The sequence below is a fragment of the Pituophis catenifer genome, unplaced genomic scaffold (assembly GCF_029215685.1).
Source record: "Pituophis catenifer annectens isolate HBS135680 unplaced genomic scaffold, rPitCat1.0.hap2 SCAF_7, whole genome shotgun sequence".
Taxonomy (NCBI): Eukaryota; Metazoa; Chordata; class Lepidosauria; order Squamata; family Colubridae; genus Pituophis; species Pituophis catenifer.
The window spans coordinates 59870391-59894687 of record NW_027256887.1 but is presented as its reverse complement, the minus strand read 5'-3'; the positions used below and the strand labels follow the sequence as shown (position 1 = coordinate 59894687).

The window sequence follows — 24297 nt, the reverse complement described above, 5'->3', positions numbered from 1 at the left end:
TTCGCTTAAAATCCGCAGCCCGCATATTTAAGCTCAGCGCACATATTTTGCTGCTTATTTTCGTCTCGCAGATGCTGAAGGATATGCAAATCACCTCACATCCCCTAAACAAAACCTCACAAGACACGGCTGTCAGATGGCATTTTAACTATTCATGAAGTATGTTTCCCTTGGCTGAACTGTGAATGCGCATGATTAGGGACTACTTTCTCACCAGTGCGCCGGTGCATCATCCTCGTCAACGTAACTTCAGACGCAAGCAGAGAACTCGGGAGAACAGCCTGCAAGGCGTAGAAGCTCACGCAGTTCTAAAAATAACAGCACCATGATAGCAACAGCCTTCCGATTGGCTAAAGGTATGAGGGGTTCTGCAGATTGGCCATTTGATTTAACCAGTGGCTAAAAGATTTTCCTACGTATGCAAGAAAAATTTGGACGGTTCGAAGGAGGTTCATGGGAAGTGTAGTTTTTAATTAAAAAAAGCGGCCTCGGCATTCTCAAATAAAAAGCAACTGGATAAAAACGTGAAGCTCCGCTGTTCAAAAGGAAGGCAACACGGTGTTTTATCAGCTTCTATTGACTAACGTCTTTATTTTTCTTCAAAGACATTTTCATACTAGAGCATTTGTGAGTTGGTTTCAGAATCTTATTCACTTATTTTCTAATGCTAAAGAACATGGAGCTCAGTTCAGTTAATCCTATTTGTTGGCATAGCTCATAGATTAAGGGTGTTTAGTTGAATAGCCTAGCTGTTATGTTCGGGACAAAATTCTTCAATTATATATATTTTTTATTTTTTAATTTGATTTATATGCCGGCCTTCTCCGGAGACTCAGAGCGGCTTACAATGCGTTAAGCAATAGCCTTCATTCTTTTGTATATTTTATACAAAGTCAGCTTATTGTACTATTGTACTATAAGAATATTGTACTATTCTTTTGTGATAATTACGAGCATTGAATAAATGACCCAGCTATCCCATCTAGTATTTAAAGCAAAGCTTTTTTTTTCTTTCCAAAATAGGTCTTAAATCTAAATCTAGTTTTTGAACACTTATTTTTAATTGAAACTAAATGTTAAAAAGTACTCACTGAAAATCCCAAGATCTACAAGCGCACTTAACATTTTTTTCCAATTTATTCCCAAGAATCAATGTCGTAGTAATATATTAAACAGTATTCAATGGGGGGGGGGGTGTAATATGCGTTCAGGGTTTTTTGATGCACTTTTTTTCTTTTTTAGCGTCTTGATTGGGTTTGTGGGGTTTTTGATCTTTTTTTACATTTTTTGGAGTTGTATTTTAACCTTGTTTTTGAATAAAATAAAAATAGACACAGTAAAAACATTTTCTCCAATTGCATTAAAAATTTAATATTTAACTATTCTTCCTTTGAAGCCCAAATCAAATCAATGTATTGTACAAGAGTACAGTAGTTAAACTGAAAGGCGTAATGATAGAGTACATATGGTTAAACACTGAAATACCTATAGATTGCTGAATACTGGACAACAGTTTGATTAGAATGAATTGAAACATAACTATATAGTGTCAGTGTCCTATATTCTTAAAATGATGTTTTAAAATTTAAGACATTTAATGTGACTGGCCACTAAAAGGCATAAAATGTTAATAAAATAAGAGGCCCTCTTTGAAGGGCAGTTTAGAAATGCAAAAAATAAATAAAATAATTTGTTTTTCTGTGCTCCGCAGCTGTATTTGATGAATAGTGAAGTTAAATTGATGTTAAAAGGTCATTTGTTCAATCATAAGAATATTTCCTTTTCTAGACATAGAAAAGTAATGTAATTAAAATTGCAATCCGTAATTACACTCCTAAAATAATATTTCTTTTTCTAGACATAGAAAAGTAATGTAATTAAAATTGCAATCCATAATTATTCTCCTAAATTAATGGAGCTCAGATAGCATCCCTTATCTTTAAAAAGACACATCGAAGGCCCTTTTTCAAATCCAGCTGTCACAGTACTTGAGACTAAAATTGTTTATGTGAAAAAGCCATTGATTCTTATTCCAAGGAATTTAAGAATGCAGATCAATCATTAGGAATGCATATTTTTTTCAAGTAGATAACTCATTGCTATGTAATAGTCCACCATATTTATATTTATATTTATATTAGAACTAGTTAATTAGGAAGACAGATGGTAGTAGTAAATTCATAAGCAATTGTATATTAATAAATCCATTAATTCCTTTTTTATTGGAAGCAAACTGCTGTAAAATTCCAATATGTTAAATTTTCAGGTATTTCAGTATAGTCATTTCTAAATAATATGAAACAATAGGAATGTATTAATAAAGATTTAAATCCAGACATGTTAATAGTTACTAGTATTTACCAGTAACACAGAATCACTTATTGTCTATAAAATTCCAGCCCAAAATGGAAGTCTGATACAGATTGTAAAAGCAGTCTAGAAAATTCAGTAATCACATCAAATGGCATCTATTGAACAATTAGAAGAAAAATGTGAAAGAAAACAATAACAAACACCCTTCTATCATAGTAGTTTTAATACCAGGAAAGATTAGTCAGTCTATAATTAGTTGTAATTAGCACTCATTCATCATCCATCATTCTTCTCATCAGCTGACATTTAAACCCAAAGGAAATGAGTTTTTTCCTGCCTGTCAAATGAAAGGTGCCAAGAAGCACATTATGTCACTTTGAGATGCAAAATACAATATAACAGGAATATGTTATTAATTGCAGAGGATTTTGCAGTTTAGACATTTGTAGTCCTATGGAGGTATGACCAATTGTAACAGAAGAAGCAGTTCTCACTAGGACAAGAAATTATTCCAATCAGTACATTAGGTTTTATGTTAATCTAGTTCAGGTGATTCAGTGCTTCATTCCCTTGTTAGAAAGATTTAATTGATTAGACAGTTATTGTTCTGAAAACCCTTTGTAGGCAAGATTTCAGAAACAAATGAGACGACATCTGAATTTAAGCTAACCATATAACCATTATATGCACATGATTCAGATAATTACTAATAGGTCTTTTCATGTCTGCTCTCATGATCTAGCCCAAGCTTAATAGTTATGATTCCATCCTGGTCTGGGCAAATACTGCAATTTTCAGGCAGTTGTACAGTCTTTTTATACAGAACCACTATATGTACAAGCATATATTGAGAAAGGAACCCAATGTATACAAAATATGTCTTGCATATCCCCACTGCAATGAATGAGAATTGTAGGAAAAGAAAATTGCTGTTTTGCTAATGCCCATTAGTTACAGTAGACACCTGACAAGATTGTTTTCTCCAGATCACTTCTTTATCATTCCACATATTTTAACATGCTCCATGGACTTGGTACTTCCATTCGAATTATGACTAAAGCCCTACAAAGAAACGTGGTATCCTTAATGTCTGTTTTATAATACCTATGTAATCTCATTGCACTAAATTCTAGCTTAAACTTGCTACAGAATTTTTAGGTACAGTATTAGTTCATGATGAGATGACAAGTTTCTATATACTTCTACTTTTTAAAAAATAATCTTTTGTCACTTGCCTGATGTAAAGGCCAAAGAAACTAGGGACATTTCTATAGTCCAGATGCATAAATTATGTGATGAATGAAAGTTCCAAAATTTCCAGCCTGATAACTGGTGCTTCTGTTTAGTATTTTTATATATTTCTACTTATTGTATGATCACAAAATACACACAATAGAAATACAAAAAGTTTTTAGAATGGGTAATCTTATTTCAGAGCTAATCCACAAAATTATTATATTTTATAATGACCATAAAAAGGAATGAAGGTAAACAAATATACCCTGAGGGCAGGGGAAGGAGAGGGAGTTAATAGATACAAATGGGCTTAAGATATGGTTCAGGTTGTATGGGGTAGAAATGAAGTTTCTTTCGGAAACTTCACATTTGGCTTACTTTGTGGTATATTCCTGCTTTCTATATTTATGTCCTAGCAAAGATTACTGATGATTATTCACTCATTTGGACTGAAGTAATGCAGTCCATTAGGGAATATTGTGATAATAATAAAATTTACATTCTGTAAAGGAGCTCCACTCCACCCCTTGAAAGATCCTTGTACAGTACATGTTCCTCCATTTACATCCATATGAATAAAATGGTATCCAATTAGAATGATAAACTTCTTCCTAGAATAATAGTGTTAAAAATACCAAATTGGTTGCAATTTGCATATTTTAAGAACCAAAAGATTATTAAAAATAATTTATGATCCCCAATCTTCTCTTTACTATTTCCTAAACAGGTATATTAAAATATTTGTTTTGAGGGAGGCTGAAATACAGTGAACTGATTCACTGCCACATTACAGCCTAATCATGTAGTTAAGTAAATCACATGGTTATATTCTATTCCAAAACACCATTTGAGTAACAAGTCTGCAGTATGAGCTTATATGCTTAAATCATTAAATACACTGGAAGTGAATAAAAGCATTTGAAAATTATGTCTTTCTAAAAACCTTAAGAATGCCTGAGAAAAGGATTAGGAGGATGTGAGGTTATTTCCTTTCTTAAACTTGATTTGTGAATACGTATTTTATTACCTTTGTGTTTAAAGTTTCTATAACTACCATATGCTTTTTTCTAAACGGACTACAACATATGTAAAATTTGGCTGTGATTTGATAGCTGATAATAACAGGTGACATTTTGGATTTGTGGATGATTTTGTAAATAGGATGGCTATCGCACAAAAAAAAGATGCACACCCAACTTTTTAAATTCTGCTTCTTGTGATTTGCACCTGGAATTTCAGATACTATATTATTTCCCCTTTGCTGAACAATAAGCAAATGAATAATTGAGTATGTCTCAAAGGGCAAATAAACTTTCATAGAAAAAAAATTGTTTTATGGTATAAATATATTGTACTGATGCAAGAAACACAAGTTAGGGTAATGCCAAATGTTCTTTATTGATTTATTCAGCTTGTATGTTGTCTCAGTTACTGAGCAATTCTAGATTACTGTTTATAACCCCTTATTGTTATGGATGTTAAACTACCAGTACCAATTTATGCCTTAATTTATCTCCCTGATAACAAAAAATAACAATCAAATATATGCCAACCCAAGATCAAGAAATATGAAAGTTTCCATTAGAAGGCTATAAAAAAACTTTATTGTGGTATAATCCACCATAACACTGAAAGAACAGCTAATCAAATTCTTGAGAAAACCTTGGGTTTGACCTAATATACAATGAAAGAATTATATCAGAAAAAAGACCTATGTCTATCAAGATCCATGGTCTGAATTCCAGTTTACTTACTTAGTGATTCAAATTACAATATTTAACTCAATATTTGTTTTCATTGAAAAATGACAATAATTTTTAGTAAGCAATATTTTCCATCAAATTATTAGAATTGAAACAAAATACATTTAATTGCTTTCCTATAAAAATGAAGTCCAAAATTTTTCAGGAGTACTTTCACAGTGGAGATGGGATCATCTTTTCTTGAAGCCATATTTCTTTCGCTCATAAAAGAGATCTGTTTTTGAACTCCCCAAATTGACTATCTTGGGACAGCCATCTCGCTGGAATGATGCAAAAGTCAAACAGTTAGAACAAGCTAAGCCTAATAGATTCCAAAAGGAATAATCATAGTATATCACAATTCCAATAGAATATGTGTCTGTGTGTATGTATGTGTGCGAGAATGAGAGATTTTTTGTCCTGTATTAACCCATATACTGCCTATGGATAATTATGTCCCATTCCTAATATCAAATTAAGAGATAGTATTTTACATTCCAGACTGCAGTCTTACAAAGTACTTACAGAAAAGCAGGCTGTCGCTAAATTTGATGAGACTAGCATAGAAATACAAAAGGGTAGGATTTGTTTCAATGCAATTTCTCCATAAAATTCTACAATCAATTGTAATTGCACAAAAGGTGCATTATTTGAATAGCACTATCCTGAAACTCAGGAACACTGAATTTGAAATAACAACAGACAAATAAAAACAATGAAGCAGGCATAGACAACAAAAAGGTATAAGTGAATGGATATAATACATTCAAAGTACAGGTTTTTTTTTTTAAGTAAGAGATAGTATATGGCAGATGTACTAATATGTTGCTGACATGTTTCTATATTTTGATTGGAGTCAACCTGTGGTAAATTAAATTGATTGGGTATGATTTGGGAAGACACATACTTCTCTATAGAAGCTGTCACAGCTGACAATGCATACTGTAGCAGAGCAAAAGCCATGAGATCAAAGGAACTACCTGCAGAGCTCAGAGATAGGATTATTGCAAGTCACAGATCTGGGGAAGGCTACAATAAAATTTCTGCTGCACTGAAGGTTCTAGCAGTACAATGGGCTCCACAATTCTCAAATGGAAGATATTTGGCACAATCAGGACTGTTCCAAGAACTGGTTGCCCAGTCAAACTGAGCAATTGGTGGAGGAAGGGCCTTAGTAAGAGGGGTGACCAAGAATGCGATGGTGACTCTGACTGAGCACCAGAGATCCTGTGTAGAGATGGGACAACGATCACTACAGCCCTCCACCAATCTGGGCTTTATGGCAGAATGGTTAGATGGAAGCCTTTCCTCAGTGCAAAACACATGAAAGCCTGCTTAGAGTTTGCAAAAAAGCACCTGACGGACTCTGACTCTGAAAAACAAGTATCTCTGGTCTGATGAAATCAAGATCAAACTGTTTGCCTCTAAAAGTTGTGTCTGAAGGAAACCAGCCACTGCTTATCACCTTCCCAATATCATCCTAACAGTGAAGCTTGGTGGTGGCAGCATCATGCTGTGGGGGTGTTTTTCAGCAGCAGGGAAACTGGTCAGGGTTGAGGGAAAGCTGAATGGAGCAAAGTACAGGGATATCTTTAATTAAAACCTGTTTCACAGCTTTGAAGACCTAAGACTGGGCTGAAGGTTCACTTTCCAACATGACAACACAGGAGTGGCTTAGGGACAATTCTGTGAATGTCCTAGAGTGGCCCAGCCGGAGCCCTGACTTGAACCCTATTGAACATGTCTGGAGGGACCTGAAAATGCCTGTCTACAGATTCAGCTTGAGAGGATTTGCAAGGAAGAGTGGCAGAAAATCCTCCAATCCAGGTGTGCAAAGCTTGTCGCGCCATACCCAAAAAGACTCGAGGCTGTAATTGCTGCCAAAGGTACTGAGTGAAGGTCTGAATACTTATGCCAATGTAATATTTCCGTTTTTTGTTTTTTTTTTACAGCCATTTCTAAAATTCTGTTTTCACTTTGTCATTATGGAGTACTGAGGACAAAAATGAATTTCAGCAACTATAGAATCAGGCTGAAGCATAACAAAATTGACAAAAGTGAAGGGGGTCTCAATACTTTCTGAATGCACTGTATGTATGTACATATGTTTAAAAGGATAAAAATAATTTTAAAAAAAAAACTTACATCTTTTTCCTGAATAGTACATTCCTTGCAGTAATAAGCATCAGAGACTCCAGGACCCCCACATATCACACAACGTCCTTGATAAGAGCCATAGTTGCACTCATCACAAATGCGCACCAGTGTACAAGGCCGTACATAAGAGTCGCAGATAACACATTTACCATCACCTGAGAACAAAAGTGTACACATTTTACTTGAGACAAGAGATATACAGAAGATAACATTCAAACAAAGTGAAGCTGTAGTCCAACTGATTACATAGGGAATGTATTTTAAAGGTAGTCACTGGACCTTTTTCTTCCACCTTACATGTTTGCAGTGGATTTTTAACATCCAAAATATAAATATATCACCTTGCAGACTGCATTTAAAAGTTGCAAAAGGCAACTGGCATATATGGTAAGTGACTTTCACCATATCTTTAATCAAACTACCATTTTGTAGTGTATGGGGAAAGAATCCTCTTTAACCAACTCTAACCTTTTTCTTTCTTTTAGAAAGCACTATCAAGTTTGGGCATAAACAAATAGAATGAATCAATCCAAAATAATATTTTGTCAATATAAGCTTACAATAATTTTTAGGATAAAAAAACTCAAGAGTTTATAAACTATTTATTCATTTATACAAAAGAAATGCTGAAAAGACAAGTAGCATTTAGGCAATTCTAACAAAGCAATTTAGAAACACATCACTGAAGTCAGAGCGGGGGGGGGGTGGAATCTCACAGAATGAACAGAAGTCAATGAAAGGTATTGAAATGATGGATAGCACCTTTTAGAATCAACAATCAACTGTAAGGAACTAAAACTTGGTAGAGCAGACATGGAAAAGATATACACATGCTGTAATGTCTCTATAAAGATCAGTACTGGGCAAGCAATGTAAATAAACTCCCAGTGATCCATTATGGAAGTGAACGTTGAATGTTGAAGAAGTGGGATAAGAGGGACATCGACATTTTTAACTTTGGTGTTGAAGAAGATTCCAGAGAATACTATGGTTAGCCAAAAAAACAAACACATGGATCATCAAACAAATCAATCCAGAGTTCTCACTCAAGGCACAAAATGACCTGGCTCAAATTATTCTACTCTGGCCACATTATGCAAAGACCTAGCTTCCTAGAGAAGGGCCTGATATTGAGAAAGGTTGAAGGAAAGAAGAGCATGACCAACAGCAAGGTGAAGAGACTCCGTTAAAGTGGCGATGAGTGCAGTTGGAAGATCTGAAACATCAGGATGGAGACAGATTGTTATCGAAAAATCTATGTGGTGATTAGAAGTTGAAAATGAACTTGATAATACACATCAATGAATGCAGTAAAATATAAATAAGACAATGACAAGCACTGGACCATATAAATAGATTTAGAAATACCTACCAATGAAGAGATAGATTCACATTATCTGTGCCCTAATTCATGTAAGTTTATTCCTACTGAAAGAACAAGTGACTTCTTTTTGCAGTTCAGTTCCATTTTTATTGGATGGGAAAAACTATAATTCCTCTGCTCAAAATCTTGCCACCAGCATTCAATTTCTAGTTTCCAGAAGGAATAAAATTATTGGTTTACATTAGTGTGGCACGAAGCAATTGATCATGAGGAAGTATAACAACTAGATTTCTCTATCCATATTTTCCTAGTCTATACTGTACTAACTTGCACTATTGCTTCTGCCTCATAATGGCAAGTATTCAGCACTGTATACAGCATGCAGACCTTAGATCCCTTTTTGAAGTCATTTGGTACCTAGAATTTCACTATCAATATTTGCCAGCTATATCTAAAAAATAAAGATGGCTGAAATAGATATATTACTTTTGAGAATAGTTTAACACACCTAAAAACAACCACCACAGAAACAGCAGACCTATCCATCAGTATGTCAGGATGATACCTTTGGCTACCATTTGAATAATGTTAAATTAAGACCAGCTGCCTGCAATTACTGCAGGTTCGAATCTCGCCAGGCTTAAGGTTGACTCAGCCTTCCATCCTTTCTAAGATAGGTAAATTGAGGACCCAGTTGTGGGGGCAATAAGCTGACTTTGTATAAATATACAAAAGAAGGCTATTGCTTAGCACATTGTAAGCTGCCCTGAGTCTCCGGAGAAGGGCGGAATATAAATCAAATTAAAAAAAAAAAAAAGATAATGCATCCTCCTATATCCACTGAAATATTACTTATCCCTACCTTATAGTCAAGGAAAACTGCATGTCATGCCACTAGCAGCATTATTTTAAAAAATTCTTCACAATAAATGTTGTAAACTATCTGAAATTAATTAAATACTTTGCTATCTCTTTATCTGTAGGAAAGTTGGCACAGAAATTATGTGTATGTTTGTAAGCCTTTCTTGGCCCAATTTTCCTTTGCAGAGGGGTCTTTCCATAGTTGTCTTTGGTAAATATGTTGCATATATTCTGGCTTGTCTGAAAGGACCAGCAATATATTTGATATCGTATACAGTATTAAGAGTGACAACTGTGGGCTGATTCAGCCAAATATTTCTAAGCTATCATTTGATGCTAACAACAGCTTTCATATACGTTGTAGATGAACGTTTTTGTTGCTTCTCACATTTGTAGACACAGATTTGCTATGCTTTATCTTCTGATCATATTATGGTTATCTATCAGCCCATCTTTGAAAAACAATTCAGAAAAAGCTGATTTAAAGTACAGTCACAGGAAGTTATCAACTGGAAATGGCAAACACTTTCATTTAATGTTATTACCTTGTCACCTACATAGTTTTCTATACCATTTTCAGGTTCAATTCAAAGAGTTAATGAAGCTCTTAGTATTTGGTGACAGGTTACCTGAAGAATCACACTCCCCCTTCATATTTCATTCTTTCTAATATTTTATTTTCAAATTATAAAATGTTTTGGCTACTCTCATATTTTAATTAACTATCTAGCTTTTTGGAAACACTACCAAATCGAACAAGTTTCCTGATTTAGGTCGAAGGAGTTGCTGGTCAGGTATGTCACAAGTCTATTCAAAGTGCAATAATACAGCTATATATATGAAATTTAGTTCCAAAGGGTATCTACATATAGAATTTACTTGCACATGAAAAGAGCTTTAGACAACCTCTTGCAGATGCCATATGATCTCAGAATTGTTTTTAAAATTTGCAGATAGGTTTTAACTGCACTCTGCATGCATCAAAACAGCTTTTGGAAATGAAATTCAAACTTTTAAGAACACTAATGATTTTAACTTAAATTATTCCAGGAAATTAATTATATTCACAAAATAAAGATGTTGATATTTTAGTCAATTAGTGAACAATTCTGGCATGAATTCACAACAAATATGTATGAAACTATACTTACATTTTTCACATAGTCTCCCAATAGCTGCAACAGCAAAAAATAAAAGTCATATTGATATTCAGAGTTCAAAACAAAACATCAATTTAAATATTATGCATTCCCTTTATTATGCTAATATTCATGCATATGTGAAGTGACATAAGCATGATTTTTAAAGACAGTAGTGAAGGTTTATGTTCCACTAAGTCAGAGATTGGTAGTGACATACAGGTAATCCTCAAATTATGATCACAATTGAGGCCAAAATTTATGTTGTTAAGACAGTTAACAAGCGGGAGGCAAGTGTCTTCACCATTAGGCCACCACACTGCTCATACTTATATATTACTGTCAATGTATGAAATTAGGTATTTTATAGAATGTCTAGGAAATCTATAGAATGCTAAAAATGGAATGTCGAAATATGAACTTAATATTTCACATATTTCCTAAGCATTCAATGCAATGCCAAAAGGCAAACCGGCAAAGTATAAAACATTCTCACTAAAATGCCATTCTAGCTTTCATTGGTGCAACAAATAGTTCACGCATTCTATAGATTTCCTAGGGATTCTATATAATGCCAGCTTTTCACACATCACCAGAAGCATATAGATACATAAGCTTCATTGCTCTGCTTGTGAACAAAAAGGAGAGGCCAGAATTTCACAACTGTAGATTAGAGGATTTTGTTGCCAGTAAATTAAAAAAAAAATTTTTTTTTTGCTATATCCATTTAAAATAGTAAGTAAAAATGTTCTCCTTAACAAGCTATTGAAGAAAATCAGCAGTGAACTATTTATATATATGTATGTATATGAAAAAAAACTTGTGTTTGAAGATTTCTTAACTGATCCAGGTTACATATATCATGCTATATAAGCATTTATTGAATAAGTCATAATTAACTGGATGCACAAAAGAGGCAAAGATTTGAAAGGCTACTTTCTTGTAATTAGTAGTTAGATTTTAATTTTGTTAGATTGAATTGTCAAAAATTAGGGAATCTTCTGATATACACTTTTTGGGGAAGTTTAAGAAAAGAATGGGCATCTGGCCTAGGATATTAACAATGATATACAAATTTGTATATTTGATATACAAATAAAAGGGCATAATGTTCGTAACATTCTACTTAATCCAATGTCCAACCCAGTCATTGCTTATCAACCTTCCAGTCCATTCTGAAAAAGGAAAGCAGACAAGGAAGTTTTCCAAGTGCCAACAATAAAAAAGAAAAAAATATTTTTCTGGCTCAACTCATTTTTCTCTTCCTCTTGGTTTATTTCAGTGCCTGCCATCCACTTAAATTACACATTCCTCAGAAATCTTAGATATTTGATTGTAAAAGACTTCAAGGAGAATTCTAACACAATACAATGGAACAATTTCAGAATGCTCTAATTCAGACCCTCCCTTTATCATTATATTGCCCAAATTCTTCAGTTTGCCCATTTCGGGCACTTTACTTTTACATGATGGAACCATTGGCCCTGAAAATGGGTGATGGTTTTATTTACCTCACCTTTATTACTTTATAAGTATCTCAAGAGGCAGCGAACATACATACCGGTAGTACTCCCTCCTATTTTCCCCATAACCACCACCACCAACTGTGAGGTTGTTCTGAGTTGAGAGAATGACTGGCCTAAACTCACCCATTTTATTTTAATATTACAAAAAATATTATTTATTAAATTTGTACAGCCGCCAGACTTACAAAAAGCTTTTAGCTACATAGCACATGCCATTAAACATGGCAGAATTGCCCAGCATGTTGGTTGGGAACGAGTAACTGAAATCAACTTGAATGGCTACCGTGCATCGTTCATAATTACTTTTCTCCGTCCCGCCCGCCATCTTTTAAACGAAACTCTTTCAGGTATGGGCTGCAGAGCAATACTCGCCCTCTCTGTAACGGACTACTCACCCACTCCCGCCTGTTTGCGGCAGAAGATTAAATCTGGATGATGTTTAGCCATCACCTCAGGTTCCCGTCTCGCGCCGTTGTTAACGACGTTTTACCCGTGACCTCCACTCTTCAGGTCCCAAAGGACGATAGAAGCCCTGCGAATTAAGCGGAGGGCTTCCTCTCTTAGCGAAAGAAAAGTACGTCCTCTTGCTTCGAGCTTTAAAATACTGTAGAACTAACAATTTAGATAAAGAAGGAGAATATGAAGTTTTAACTTATTATTAAATTGTATCGCTCTCTCTTCTAGGACCTGAAAAAGCCCGCCCCTTATATCTACCGTCACTGATCGTGTAGTTACCCTGTATTGTAGATGGATTTATATAAAAAGTCACGAAAGAAATAGTCAGAGCCGTTTTTTTTTAATTTGTAAGAATTATAAAATGCAGATTATATTAAATACAAGTAATCGTGCATCTAAACAAGCATTTTTAAAAGCGTTTAAACATTTGAAAGGAATAAAGAACAAAGTATCGACCTGTAATTCGTAGTTTTAGGAGCCAGCATGCAGTTAAAGGCTAGGCTCGCCTTGAAAGGAGTAAGTGAATTACTTTTTATTTAATCCTAAAAAAGCTTGGGTGGTGAGGGGGAATCGGAGTCTATAGCAGTCCCATGTCTAACGCTTAATTGCAGGACTTTTCATGTGCATCCTTCAAAACCTTTCTGATCACTACATTTATGACTTTAACATAACACAAACTGCTGCCAAATTCTGCACAATAACGTTAAAAAAAAAATCTGGATGTTCACGTCCAGCTAGAATAATCAGGCTGATCACACGTGATGTGCTCTATTATATTGCTGTTTCTAGTTACTTAATTTTATAACTAATATTGTTGCAGCATATAATTTTACTCCTCACTCTGATTTTTAATTAAAAGTTAAATCTTAGTTAACCTATAGCTTTTCAATTTTTAGTTTTCCAATTTTATAGCTTTTACTTTATCATCTTTTAATTCTATAGTGTCTGTTCTCTCGTGTACCAAGCACTCCCTCTTTTGATGTTAATTGCAGCCAATGTAGTTTTACTTAATGCACTTAACAGATTACATTGCAAATTGCAGGACTGTCATAATTAAATCAGGTTGCCTTTAAGAATACAATCCACTTACTAGGGAACAAGCTCCACTGAACTCAGGGCAAGGTATTTCTGTATATAAATTAAACCTGCACCTTGCCGCAAGATTAACTGCCTTTGCTTTCCTAGTGGCATACATACGTAATTTTAGATTTCTAGATTTTCATTTATCCTATCGTCTCCCCACATTACATGATAAGGTATTTAATTTCTCTTTGTATCTGATAAGTCAGTACTGCTATGTCTTTGGAGCAGATTTTCATTCTGCTGATCCGCTGCAAATTTTGCTCCGGCTATACACGTTCAAAAACTAACCTATCTAGTCCTTTCATGATAAAGCCCCTACTTCACCCGCTCATGTGCAATCGGAAGTCAATAGACTGAATTTAAAATAACGCTTGAATGTTTTTATTTTATGTAGGCAGCGTTTGCTTCAGCCACTGAAACAGAAATAAGTACAAATTTTTCAACGTAAAGCGGTAGGAACCCTGTCCAAGATGAGTTCCTCTACGTTTTTCAGGTCTCTTTATGTTTTATACAATAATTGACAACTGCGGAATTTTTAAAACTGTTTCCTGTTGATCTTTCAATCCTCCGGAACTACACGTACTATAACTTCCAGGGCCAAGGAGACCGCGTCTCTTGAGTTCTTGGAAAGGAAAGCGTGATGATGGCCCTAAAAAAGCCCCGCCTATCAGCTCGTGCTTACAAAACGTCGGTGCGTGACGCTATTGCCAGGCGACTTCATCTTTGTCAGTGAACAAAATGGCGCCGTATTATGTCCTAGTCAGTCGGTTACAGGTGAGCAAAGTGGCGATAGAGCGGGTTGCTAATAGATCCGAGGTAAAAAACGAGCGTCTCCCATCTAGCTGATGGCGAGGATGGCAGCCGAAGGGGGCCTGTTTGGTCTGTTCTTCGGTTCTTAGCATTCTCCTTCCTCTCTGTAGGTCAGCATGTTCCTCCTGCTTGCAGCTCTCTGGAGCGCGTGGAGTAATATTTGCTCGGTAGCAAAGCGGCAAATCGACTTCTCTCCTCGGCATGTGCATTAATAGGTTTTGCTCTCTCTTTTTTTTTTTTGTACTGCTAGTCTGCCCGGTAGTTCTCTGCCCTTGCAGCCAAGGTGAGGGCAAGGTGACTGGCATCCTGCCTTGCTTTTTGAGGCAGCTTAGGTCATTGTAATTCAATCATTCAATATGTATTCCAAACATGCTGAATATTGCTTTGCTGTCATGTATTATAGTTTGAAATAATTAGGCCAGCTAGATTCAATTCCTACCCTATTCAAATGATTCTGTTCTGAACTCCTAATCAATTGCAGTGCTTGCAGTAAAAGTGCAGATATTAGTGTGGCATATTGCTTTGTTTTGTGTAAGAAAATCCCCATTTTTAAGGCACATTATTTTAGAGCCGGGGTCAGTATGTGTCGATATGCAGAGAGTCACAGCCTTTTCAAACATACTTAGGAATTCTACAAGCATAATTTTTCTACTAAGGAGATGCAGTAAGAGAATACTTTAGCAGGTATTTCTCAAGCAGTCTAATTCACATAATCATTGGATCCATCATTTTGCTTATGCAAACTTGATACTTATCATTCAGCTCTGTTATCTGTTTATTTTTATCCTGCTTTTATTTTTAACTCAAGGCAGTGAACATAACTAATGCTCTTCCATCCTTCTTTTCCCTCCACAACAACAGCCCTATGAGGTAGGATTGGCTGAGAAAAAGTGACAGGCCCAGTGTCACCCAGTTGGCTTTCATGCCTAAAGCTGGACTAGAACTCATGGTTTCCTATTTTCAATCTAGCCTGATACCTTAACCACTGGACCAAACTAACTATACAATATATAGAGTATATGTAGAATTTGGAACAAATTTGTGCAAAATTCTTACAATTTTTTCACAATCTTCCACTAAGGCCTGCTATTTAGTCAACTTGAAAAACCATGGCTTTAGAGTATATTATGTAAATATATAATCCTGTACTTTTATATTTGAATAAGTACCTCTTATATGGGAATAAGTTCCTCTGAATTTAGCAGAACTTGCTACTAATGGATAAGCAGATGATTAAAATATTAATAGCTTTTTCATATTAGACTTGAATTAAATAGCATCAGAACAATAAATTCTTCTCACTTTTTGTTCCTCTCTCCTAATCATAAAATGAGATTTATCAAGTTGTACAGTTACCAAAAACCTGAAAAGAGCTACTATCCTATATTAATGTTGCAGTAGTGTTCTTCTGTCACTTATAAAAAATGATATGATAATACTTCCTTTCTTTCTCCCTCCCCCTTGTGGGTATATTTATTTATTAGTTATTTATATCACGCCCTTACAATTTTTTACTAATACCTCATACCTCAAGGTGATGAACATACCCAACACACCTGCCTCTTATTTTCTCCACAACAACAATCCTGTGAGATGGGTTGGACTGAGAGAGTGTGATTGGTTTGTTTTTTTTTCATTTTAAATATTTTAATAATTTTGAGCCATCTAGAATTGTTAGAGGAGTTGTGCAGCATATACATTTAACAAATTGTATGGTTCATCACACAATCAGCCAGTTGCTTATACTGGATTTTGCATTTTTATCTACTTATCAAATCCTTCCTAAGGACCTGAGGTAGGCAGAGGTTGTCTGAATTATTATTAAATAGTATATTGTGCATCATTAAAAATAGAATTATTTAAATATTAATATTGCTTCCTAAATATGCCATATTTGTTATAGTAAATAGAAACTGATCTATAAGAAAGTAATCTTTGCAAGCTGTATTAAAATGAGTAGAGGGTCATTTTAGTTGGTTTCAGATACCCATCTCTGTGCATACAACCAGAAATTACTACTGTTTTTTCTTTACTGGTTTGTGAATTTGGTTTTTCTTTTAATTTTTGTTCACTTTCTCTAGTGACTGGTGCACAGCTGATCAGATAAATAAGCTTAATAAATATAAAATGGAAATTGGTTTTGTTAATCTAAAATACTAACTTTCAGAGATTGGGAGTGAATGACTGGCTCAGTCAGACCTGAGGTGGAACTAAAACTCATGGTCTCCTGGTTTTAGCCTGGTGCCTTCACCACGCAATCAAACTAGCTCTAATTCCTCTCAAGTATTCATTTAATTGTAATTATGGTTCATTGCTTCAGAGCAGTAGTGGAAACCCAATCCAGTACATGAGTTAGATCCAATTTTCCACTGTTTCTGGTGGAAAATAGATCAAGAGTGACATCAAATAACATCTTGAGTCTGATTCAGGATACCACTGTCTTAGTTATAATTCTCATATTTTATCGGCCCTATTTTTAAATGATTAGGTTAGAATTTTGTTTCAGATGAGATGAGATCATAACAAAATGCTGACATGATGTTGTTGGATATTGAATGGAAAAATGAACCACCTTAGTGAAGTGCTACAAGCATAAAAAAGTAACATTATAAATAAATACATTGTTCAAAAAATGGTACTTCCAGCTTTCTGTCCCCTGCAGAGACCTTTTTAATTCCTAAAAACTGGAAGTCCTGATGAGGTTTAATTATATATTTATACACAGAAAGTATACATTTAATTGTCAATGATATTAGCTAACTGCTTTCTTATCTGTTCTGTCTCAGCAACTGTTAAGTAAAGGAGTTAGAAGGTACCATGTATCTACCTTCCTGTGCCAACGGTCCAAAGTGGCCATGAGCCAGTTTGAGCCTAATGAATATATACAGTATGAACAGCTTGAAAAAAATATCAACATTGTTCAGAAAAGGTAAGAATGAAGACAATATAGCTGTTATTACACAGAAATATGTAATTTTCTGAAGGCTTTATTGTGTAATGTATCTGCTTGGCTTTAATTCCAAAGGACCAAAATATGCCAGTTGTTTTCATAGAAGATTCAGGGAAGTATAGGCTAGTTTCCTTAATCACCCTATCAGGTAATTAGATGAAACGTGCTGTTAAAAGTTATCATGCATATAGGATAAATCTTCTATCTTGTATCATTGGAATCAAGTTTCTTCCTTGCTAAGATTTTAGAATACTTTCAGAATGCTTAATATATCAAGTTTGTAAATAAAATTAAATTTGAGGGAAAGTTAGAACAAAATGATTAATGCAGTTTAGAGTAATCAGTTATAAAGTGCATTGATCTACCTATCTATTGAACAGGCCTAGGAAATGATAAGTGATCAGGAAAGGGATTCTGGAGTTGTGGATAGCTCAATGAAAATAGTAGATCATTCAGTAGTTGTGAAAAGGGCAAGTACTATTGTGGGATGTTAGACAATCTAAAATAACTGTCAGTATGATAATGTCACCATACAGTTTTATGATGTGACAGTTGTTAGAAAATAATATACTATTCTTCTTGCTGCAGCCCAAAAGAGTATTATAGAATGGAAATTAAATAGATGCAGGAAAAGTCTGAAACAGTATTTTGCTTAGGAATGTTTGCTTAGGAAAAATGCAATCCAAAGTAGATATGATACAAATGTTTATAGTTAGGCAGGATATGAAAATGGTGGCTAAAACCCACATCATTTAATGAAGTTGAACAAAGGAAGATTCAGAAGAAGTAGAATTCTACAATTTGGTAGCAAAAGGCTGAGTAAAGGATTGGGGAATGTTAATAATAGGGTTTACCAGTATTTCAGTTTGGGGCTTCTCTTAGCTGTGATGAGAGAAGGAAAGCAACCATATAAGCAACCTTCCCTCAAATCCAGATCTGTACATTTTGCTTCTTCACAATTAACTGGCAGCCATTTGACCAAACTAAAGCAAAGAGTAATGCTGAATTCAGTGAAACATTAAGAACTGGTATCCCATATTTTCTTATTCTTATCCTATCACTCTCTTTTTCATTTATATGTATTTCTTTTTCAATTATAAAGCCGAGGACAATCTATTTTTTTTTTAATGTAAGTTGCACTGGGAAGCTTTCTAGCTGAAGTATAGTACATAAGTGTTCTTAATAAATAAGTAATTTGACACTGTTGAAACAGAATGCAGAACCTTTGATCTGATCCATCATAGCATTTTGAGTATTCTTATAATTAAATAAATTGAGGATACTTTGGGACAAAACTTTGTAGAAATAATTAGAGGGTGTTAAAAATTTCTTCTGTGTGGATAACTGCTTTGTATTTTCTTTTAAACTGACCGTTGTTGATAGCAAATCTGGGTATGAGAATATTTGCATTAACTGGTTTATTGTTTGTAGTTCTAAGGGAAAAATAATAAAATTACATCTTACATTTATATGTACTTTAGAGATATTTTTCTCTGTGGGTCCCTTAATAAAATACTTATTAACATATAAGGGACTAATTTTATTCTTCAAAAATGATACTTATCAGAAATCAAGAAATCTGAAAATCAAATCTTTTTAGGAGCCAATACAGACATAACATGTTTATCTATGATCAGTCAAAAAGGAATGGGTTATAGGATTTTGACATTCTTCTCCTTCCATTTCCCATTTGCATAAATACAACTGTTACCTGTGATGTTTACAAGCTATTTTATGCTGACATAGAACAGTTTCAGTATCAGGGTGTTCATGACAATCATTAAGTAGTGCCTATAGGTGTACATATTATCATGTTTCCCAAAAAATAAGACCAGGTCATATATTAATTTTTGCTCCAAAAGACACATTAAAGCTTGTTTTCCAGTTAGGTCTTATTTTGGGGGAAATATGGTACTAAATGCATCTGGCTGATGATTTTAACTGGGGCTTATTTTTGGAGTAGGACTTATATTACGAACATCCTGAAAAATTATGCCAGGGCTTATTTTTCAGTTGGGTCTTATTTTGGGGGAATCACTATTACAAGTTTAAATTGTAGCTGAAACCCTGTGAAATAGTATTGTGCTAGACCAGTGGTGGCGAACCTATGGCACGCGTGCCAGAGGTGGCACTCAGAGCACTCTCCGTTGCCCCAGTTCTGTTTTGGGTCTCTGCTGCGCATGTGCGCGTGCCTCCCGCTGGCCAGCTGGTCTTTAGGTCTCTGCCGCGCATGCGTGGGGAGCTCATGCATGTGTGGGAGGCAGGCCCGCATGCGCCCGTGCCTTGCAGTTTGGGTGTGGGGCATGTGCGGGGTGTGCACGCACATGCACCCGCACCTTACAGTTTGGGCACATGCACTTTGGGCACTCAGTGCCTAAAAGGTTCGCGATCATTGTGCTAGACCATTAACGGCTAACCTTTTCGGCATCAAGTGCCGAAAGTGGAGCGTGTGTTCATGCGTGCGCACCAGACCCTGGAAGAGAGCAGCTAGCCAGTGCTCATGCCCTTGGCGGCCAGCTGCTCTTCTGGGTTCTGTTGCTCCGGCCCGTGCACCGGACAGCTGCTCTCTTTTGGGTTCTGGCATGCGCATGTGTGCGGCAGAAACCAGAAGAGAAGTTAGTGATGGTGCGCGTGCCCACAGAGAGGGCTCTGCGTGATGTCTTTGGCACGTGTGCCATAGGTTTGCCATCACAGTGCTAGATTATGCCATTCTCCTATGAGATTCTGGCAAAAATGCATATTGCATAATATCTCAAGAGAAGAATCACTGAAACCAATTAGCCTGATTTTGGGTGCTGGTTTTCCAAAACGTTGTCACTTCTTTATCTATTACTTTCTTACTAGTATAAACCATAGACAGATGTTGAGTTTCCCATTTAAAGTATGAATCTAAGCAACGGTATGTAACATTAACAACAGCTGAAATAAAGAAATAACCTCAGAAATAACAAAAACATTAGATTGTACAGTATGAGAACTGTTTCTTTGTGGTCTTTGTCTCCAGTGGTGATCATTTAACCATTTATTGCTGTACAGTTACAGGAAGGATTTTTAAGACTCTCATTAAAACTCTTATGTTTGAAATATGTGATATGAATAACATATTTCAATTTTACATGAGTTGAAATATATGTTCCTTGCCTTTTCTTCCCAACAGACTGGACCATCCCCTTACATTGTCAGAGAAGATTGTATATGGTCATTTAGATGATCCTGTCAAACAGGATATTGAGAGGGGCAAGACATATCTGCGTCTGCGACCAGATCGTGTAGCTATGCAGGATGCCACCGCCCAGATGGCCATGCTGCAGTTCATCAGTAGTGGGTTGCCTAAGGTTGCAGTGCCCTCAACTATCCACTGTGATCACCTTATTGAGGCTCAGCTAGGTGGTGAAAAAGATCTTCGAAGAGCAAAGGTTAATATTATTTAGCCTACGGTGAAATAATTGCTTTAAATTTAACGTGAAATGTAGCCCACCTTACTTTTGACTCCTGCACTACAAGATAATAATTATTTTTCAGAGTTGTTTTGGAGAACTGTGGCCTGAAAGATAAACTTGTAGCCTATCCTGTCTCAGGCTCTGGATTTGAGAATTATCTTGCAAAAGGTCAAAGAGAGAACAAAATTGATCCTATAAAATCCTTACTTTGTGTTCTCTATTCAATTGCTGTTCAAGAATTGTCTACTTGGCATGCTTTTGGTAGTTAATTTACATTTTTTTTATTATATTCCTCTCTATGGACTTTGCTTTCTGAATTCTAATGCTAGTCATTTGAACTTCTTTGAAAGTTTTGAAACACTTCCCTCTTTTTTGTCTGTTCCATGGCAATAGAATAAAAATTGCAGCTGCACTTTTAAAGTAGCTATTTGACACATAATAAGTTAGGATGAATGGGCAATGACATTGCATCTAATCATACCATGTGAATGTACTCTGTTCTAGTTAAGGCCCTTGAGTTGCTGTAAACATCATTTTAAAAGCTTCCACCAGTTCATTGTAGAGGAAAATCCTTTCATTTTTAGATTCTGTCTCAATAGATGTCCAAGATTTAACATACAAATTACTGTTTAACTTTGCTTATTCCCTAAGAACACACATCTTTTCCTTTCTGTTGTATTTAATAAGAAGATATTTTGATGAGTAAATATCAGTTCATTACAGGAGGAGAAAACATTCTAATAGTCTATGATGACTTATTAATGGCTAGTACTTGGATGGGAAATCCACACTCTGGATTAGGCTGGAAAGTTGAAAACAACATCCTGGAAGGAAGCAGCAGCAAACCACTTTTGTTACCAAGGAAATCACACAATCAGTAGAGCTTTGTCTTTTGATCAGGCATTCTGAGAATTTGAAATCTCTGATGTATCCTCTCTCAAATGCTTGCCAGTGCAGCATTCTGGTATCATTTTGTTGTCTTATGAACAACAAAGTGAAACTCTTGAAATAATGAAACTGTGTGCAATTGAAACTGTCACTTGGATTTTCCTAGTAGTTAAGCCAGTCCTACTCAAATGAATATATTTAATGAACATACTTTAATTTTGTACACATAAACAGGATATTAATCAAGAAGTATACAACTTCCTAGCCACAGCAGGTGCCAAATATGGAGTGGGTTTCTGGAAACCAGGATCAGGAATTATTCACCAGGTAAACTTTTTTCTTTGTTAAGGGAAAACTAGGCAAGGTTAGAGACAAAGGAAGTTAATTTACGCTAAATTGGATACTCACTATTTTGAATATTGATTGACAGTAACTGTTGGGACTTCAGTCCCAACTTCAGAAAATTCCCTAGCTTCTGTTTAAAAGGATCAAAAAGTTAGGAAAGTAATTAATTGTGTAGAATTTCATTATAATTCTGTGAGTGGCACCAATCTCTTAAAATACAGTGCTGTTTTTTTATCTTTTGAATCTAATTCACTAATTGGGGAATTTGCCTGAGTTCTTTACGTATTTTCTTCCTACTGAGATGAATTATTGAAAACCAATATTTTGAATGACTGTAGCTTTTTCTTATCCACAAATTAAAATTATATTTTTCTGAGTCAGAGCTTGTTATAATAAGTGTTTGTTGGATAGACTGTGATTCTTCTTGTTCCTTTGACATCCTTGGTTTTTCAAGGCTCCAAGGAAATGAAGTGACTTGAACTGCTGTTGCAAGGAAACTTAAAAGTAAAATTATTTGAACATGTCTTAAACTTACTCCATGATGATAAAGCAGGAGAAACTTAACTCCTCCTCCTCCCTTATTGTATCAGCAGATTGTGCATTGTTTAGAGTGGCAAATTCCCTCTTAAATAAATTATCTTTATTATTATTATTAATTTAATTTTTTATAACCCACTTTATTATAGTTTAAAGGGTGACAGGTAGATTTCTCACTGGCTGCCTTGACAGTGTAACATGGCATTTTGCTAATAAAATTATTCAGGTTCAGCAAAATCATGCTTCACGTGTGTTACGTCCATTGTGGTGTTTGGAGCCAGACCTATCAACTGTGATCAGTTTTGTCTTGTGAACTCTGATTAAGTTGATAGGATGCTCTTGAGATTTTCCCTGGTCATTTGTGTGCTTCATTCCTATCCTTTCTGGCTCTTTAGAACAGGATGACACATTGTTTCTGAGAAGCAATTCACACTGTGGTAACATCAGTATTCATTAAGGAGATCATAGTATATCATTTCAAGAAGCCCTTCCTGGTTACATCTGCACTGCTTAAGTATTGCTCTGTCTCTAATCTTCCTTTTGGGAAAAACAATGAGACTATGTTTGGAGTTCAGCTATAGCACACTCTAGAAGAAGCAGATTATCTGGATCTTTCCAGTGCGGCCAAGGCATGGGCCTGAGATAGTATTAGTCTCTCTGATATATTATATCTGTTGTGACCTGGATTGGAGGGAGATAAGCACCTCCTGGTCCTACTGGACCTTTCAGCAGCCTTCAGTATCCTCAACATGGTACCCTTCTGGACTACGAGAACGGGTTGTTGCTCTGAAGAACCATGTTGCAGTAGTTTTGCTCCTTCCCCAATAGATAAGTTATTTGGTTGTAAGGATGAGAGTTCTGCCAAGCAGCCTCTCCTTTGGGGGAACTACAAAGATTAATCCCCTTTTTCCCTGACTTCTGTATGAAGTCATAGAATGGCTTGGAGTTTGGTATAATCAATATGCTGATGGTGCTCAATTGTACATCGCCACCTTGGGGGTGTACATTTAAGTAATGCTATCTATGTGTTTACTAAATGTATTTACTGAATGTATGTATACTAAAAAGCAGAGACATCACCCTGCCAACAAAAGTGTGTATAGTCAAGGCTATAGTTTTCTCAGTTGCAATGTATGGCTGTGAAAGTTGGACCATAAGGAAGGCTGAGCAGCTACAGAATTGAGGCCCTTGAACTATGGTGCTGGAGAAGAGTCCTGTGAGTCCCTTGGACTGCAAGGCAATCAAACTGATCAGTCCTAGAGAAGATCAACCCTGACTGCTCTTTAGAAGGCCAGATCCTGAAGATGAAACTCAAATATTTTGGTCCCCAATGAGAAGGAAGGACTCACTGGAGAAAAACCTAATGCTGGGAACATTTGAGGGCAAAAGAAGAATGGGACAACAGAGAATGAGGTGGCTGGATGGAGTCACTAAAGCAGTTGGCGTGAGTTTAAATGGACTCTGGGGGATGGTAGAGGACAGGAAGACCT

General features: G+C 35.6%; 2 protein-coding genes and 1 long non-coding RNA gene across 3 annotated transcripts in view; 2 read left to right on the top strand and 1 right to left on the bottom strand.

Moving 5' to 3' along the window:
• The first annotated feature begins 378 nt into the window (after positions 1 to 378).
• Positions 379 to 7356, top strand: LOC139319895 (uncharacterized). The gene is made up of 3 exons (XR_011600654.1): positions 379 to 627; positions 6906 to 7118; positions 7244 to 7356. It is a non-coding gene; the product is annotated as an uncharacterized lncRNA (long non-coding RNA).
• PHF5A (PHD finger protein 5A) lies at positions 4929 to 12966 on the bottom strand. Its single transcript, XM_070947945.1, has 4 exons — positions 12694 to 12966; positions 10785 to 10808; positions 7437 to 7603; positions 4929 to 5572 (listed from the first exon to the last, which is right to left on the bottom strand). Exons 1-4 carry the CDS (start codon positions 12743 to 12745, stop codon positions 5483 to 5485), a joined length of 333 nt encoding a protein of 110 aa, XP_070804046.1. The 5' UTR covers positions 12746 to 12966; the 3' UTR covers positions 4929 to 5482.
• Positions 12967 to 14421: 1455 nt separating this feature from the next.
• ACO2 (aconitase 2) overlaps positions 14422 to 24297 on the top strand; it is a 28271-nt gene continuing 18395 nt past the window's right edge. Inside the window, exons 1-4 of the mRNA XM_070946695.1 lie at positions 14422 to 14611; positions 17434 to 17576; positions 20755 to 21013; positions 22160 to 22252. Of these exons, the coding sequence (XP_070802796.1) occupies positions 14576 to 14611; positions 17434 to 17576; positions 20755 to 21013; positions 22160 to 22252 (531 nt within the window). The 5' untranslated portion in view covers positions 14422 to 14575. The remainder of the gene's footprint in view (positions 14612 to 17433; positions 17577 to 20754; positions 21014 to 22159; positions 22253 to 24297) is intronic.

Bases quoted from the DNA above. Each gene is read 5' to 3' on its own strand.
- PHF5A (XM_070947945.1), bottom strand. From the start codon at position 12,745: ATGGCTAAACATCATCCAGATTTAATCTTCTGCCGCAAACAGGCGGGA. The intron at 7,604-10,784 runs GTAAGTATAGTT...TTTTGTTCTCAG, and splicing joins TGGGAGACTATGTGAAAAAT to GTGATGGTAAATGTGTTATC. The intron at 5,573-7,436 runs GTAAGTTTTTTT...GCATCATTCCAG, and splicing joins GTACTATTCAGGAAAAAGAT to CGAGATGGCTGTCCCAAGAT.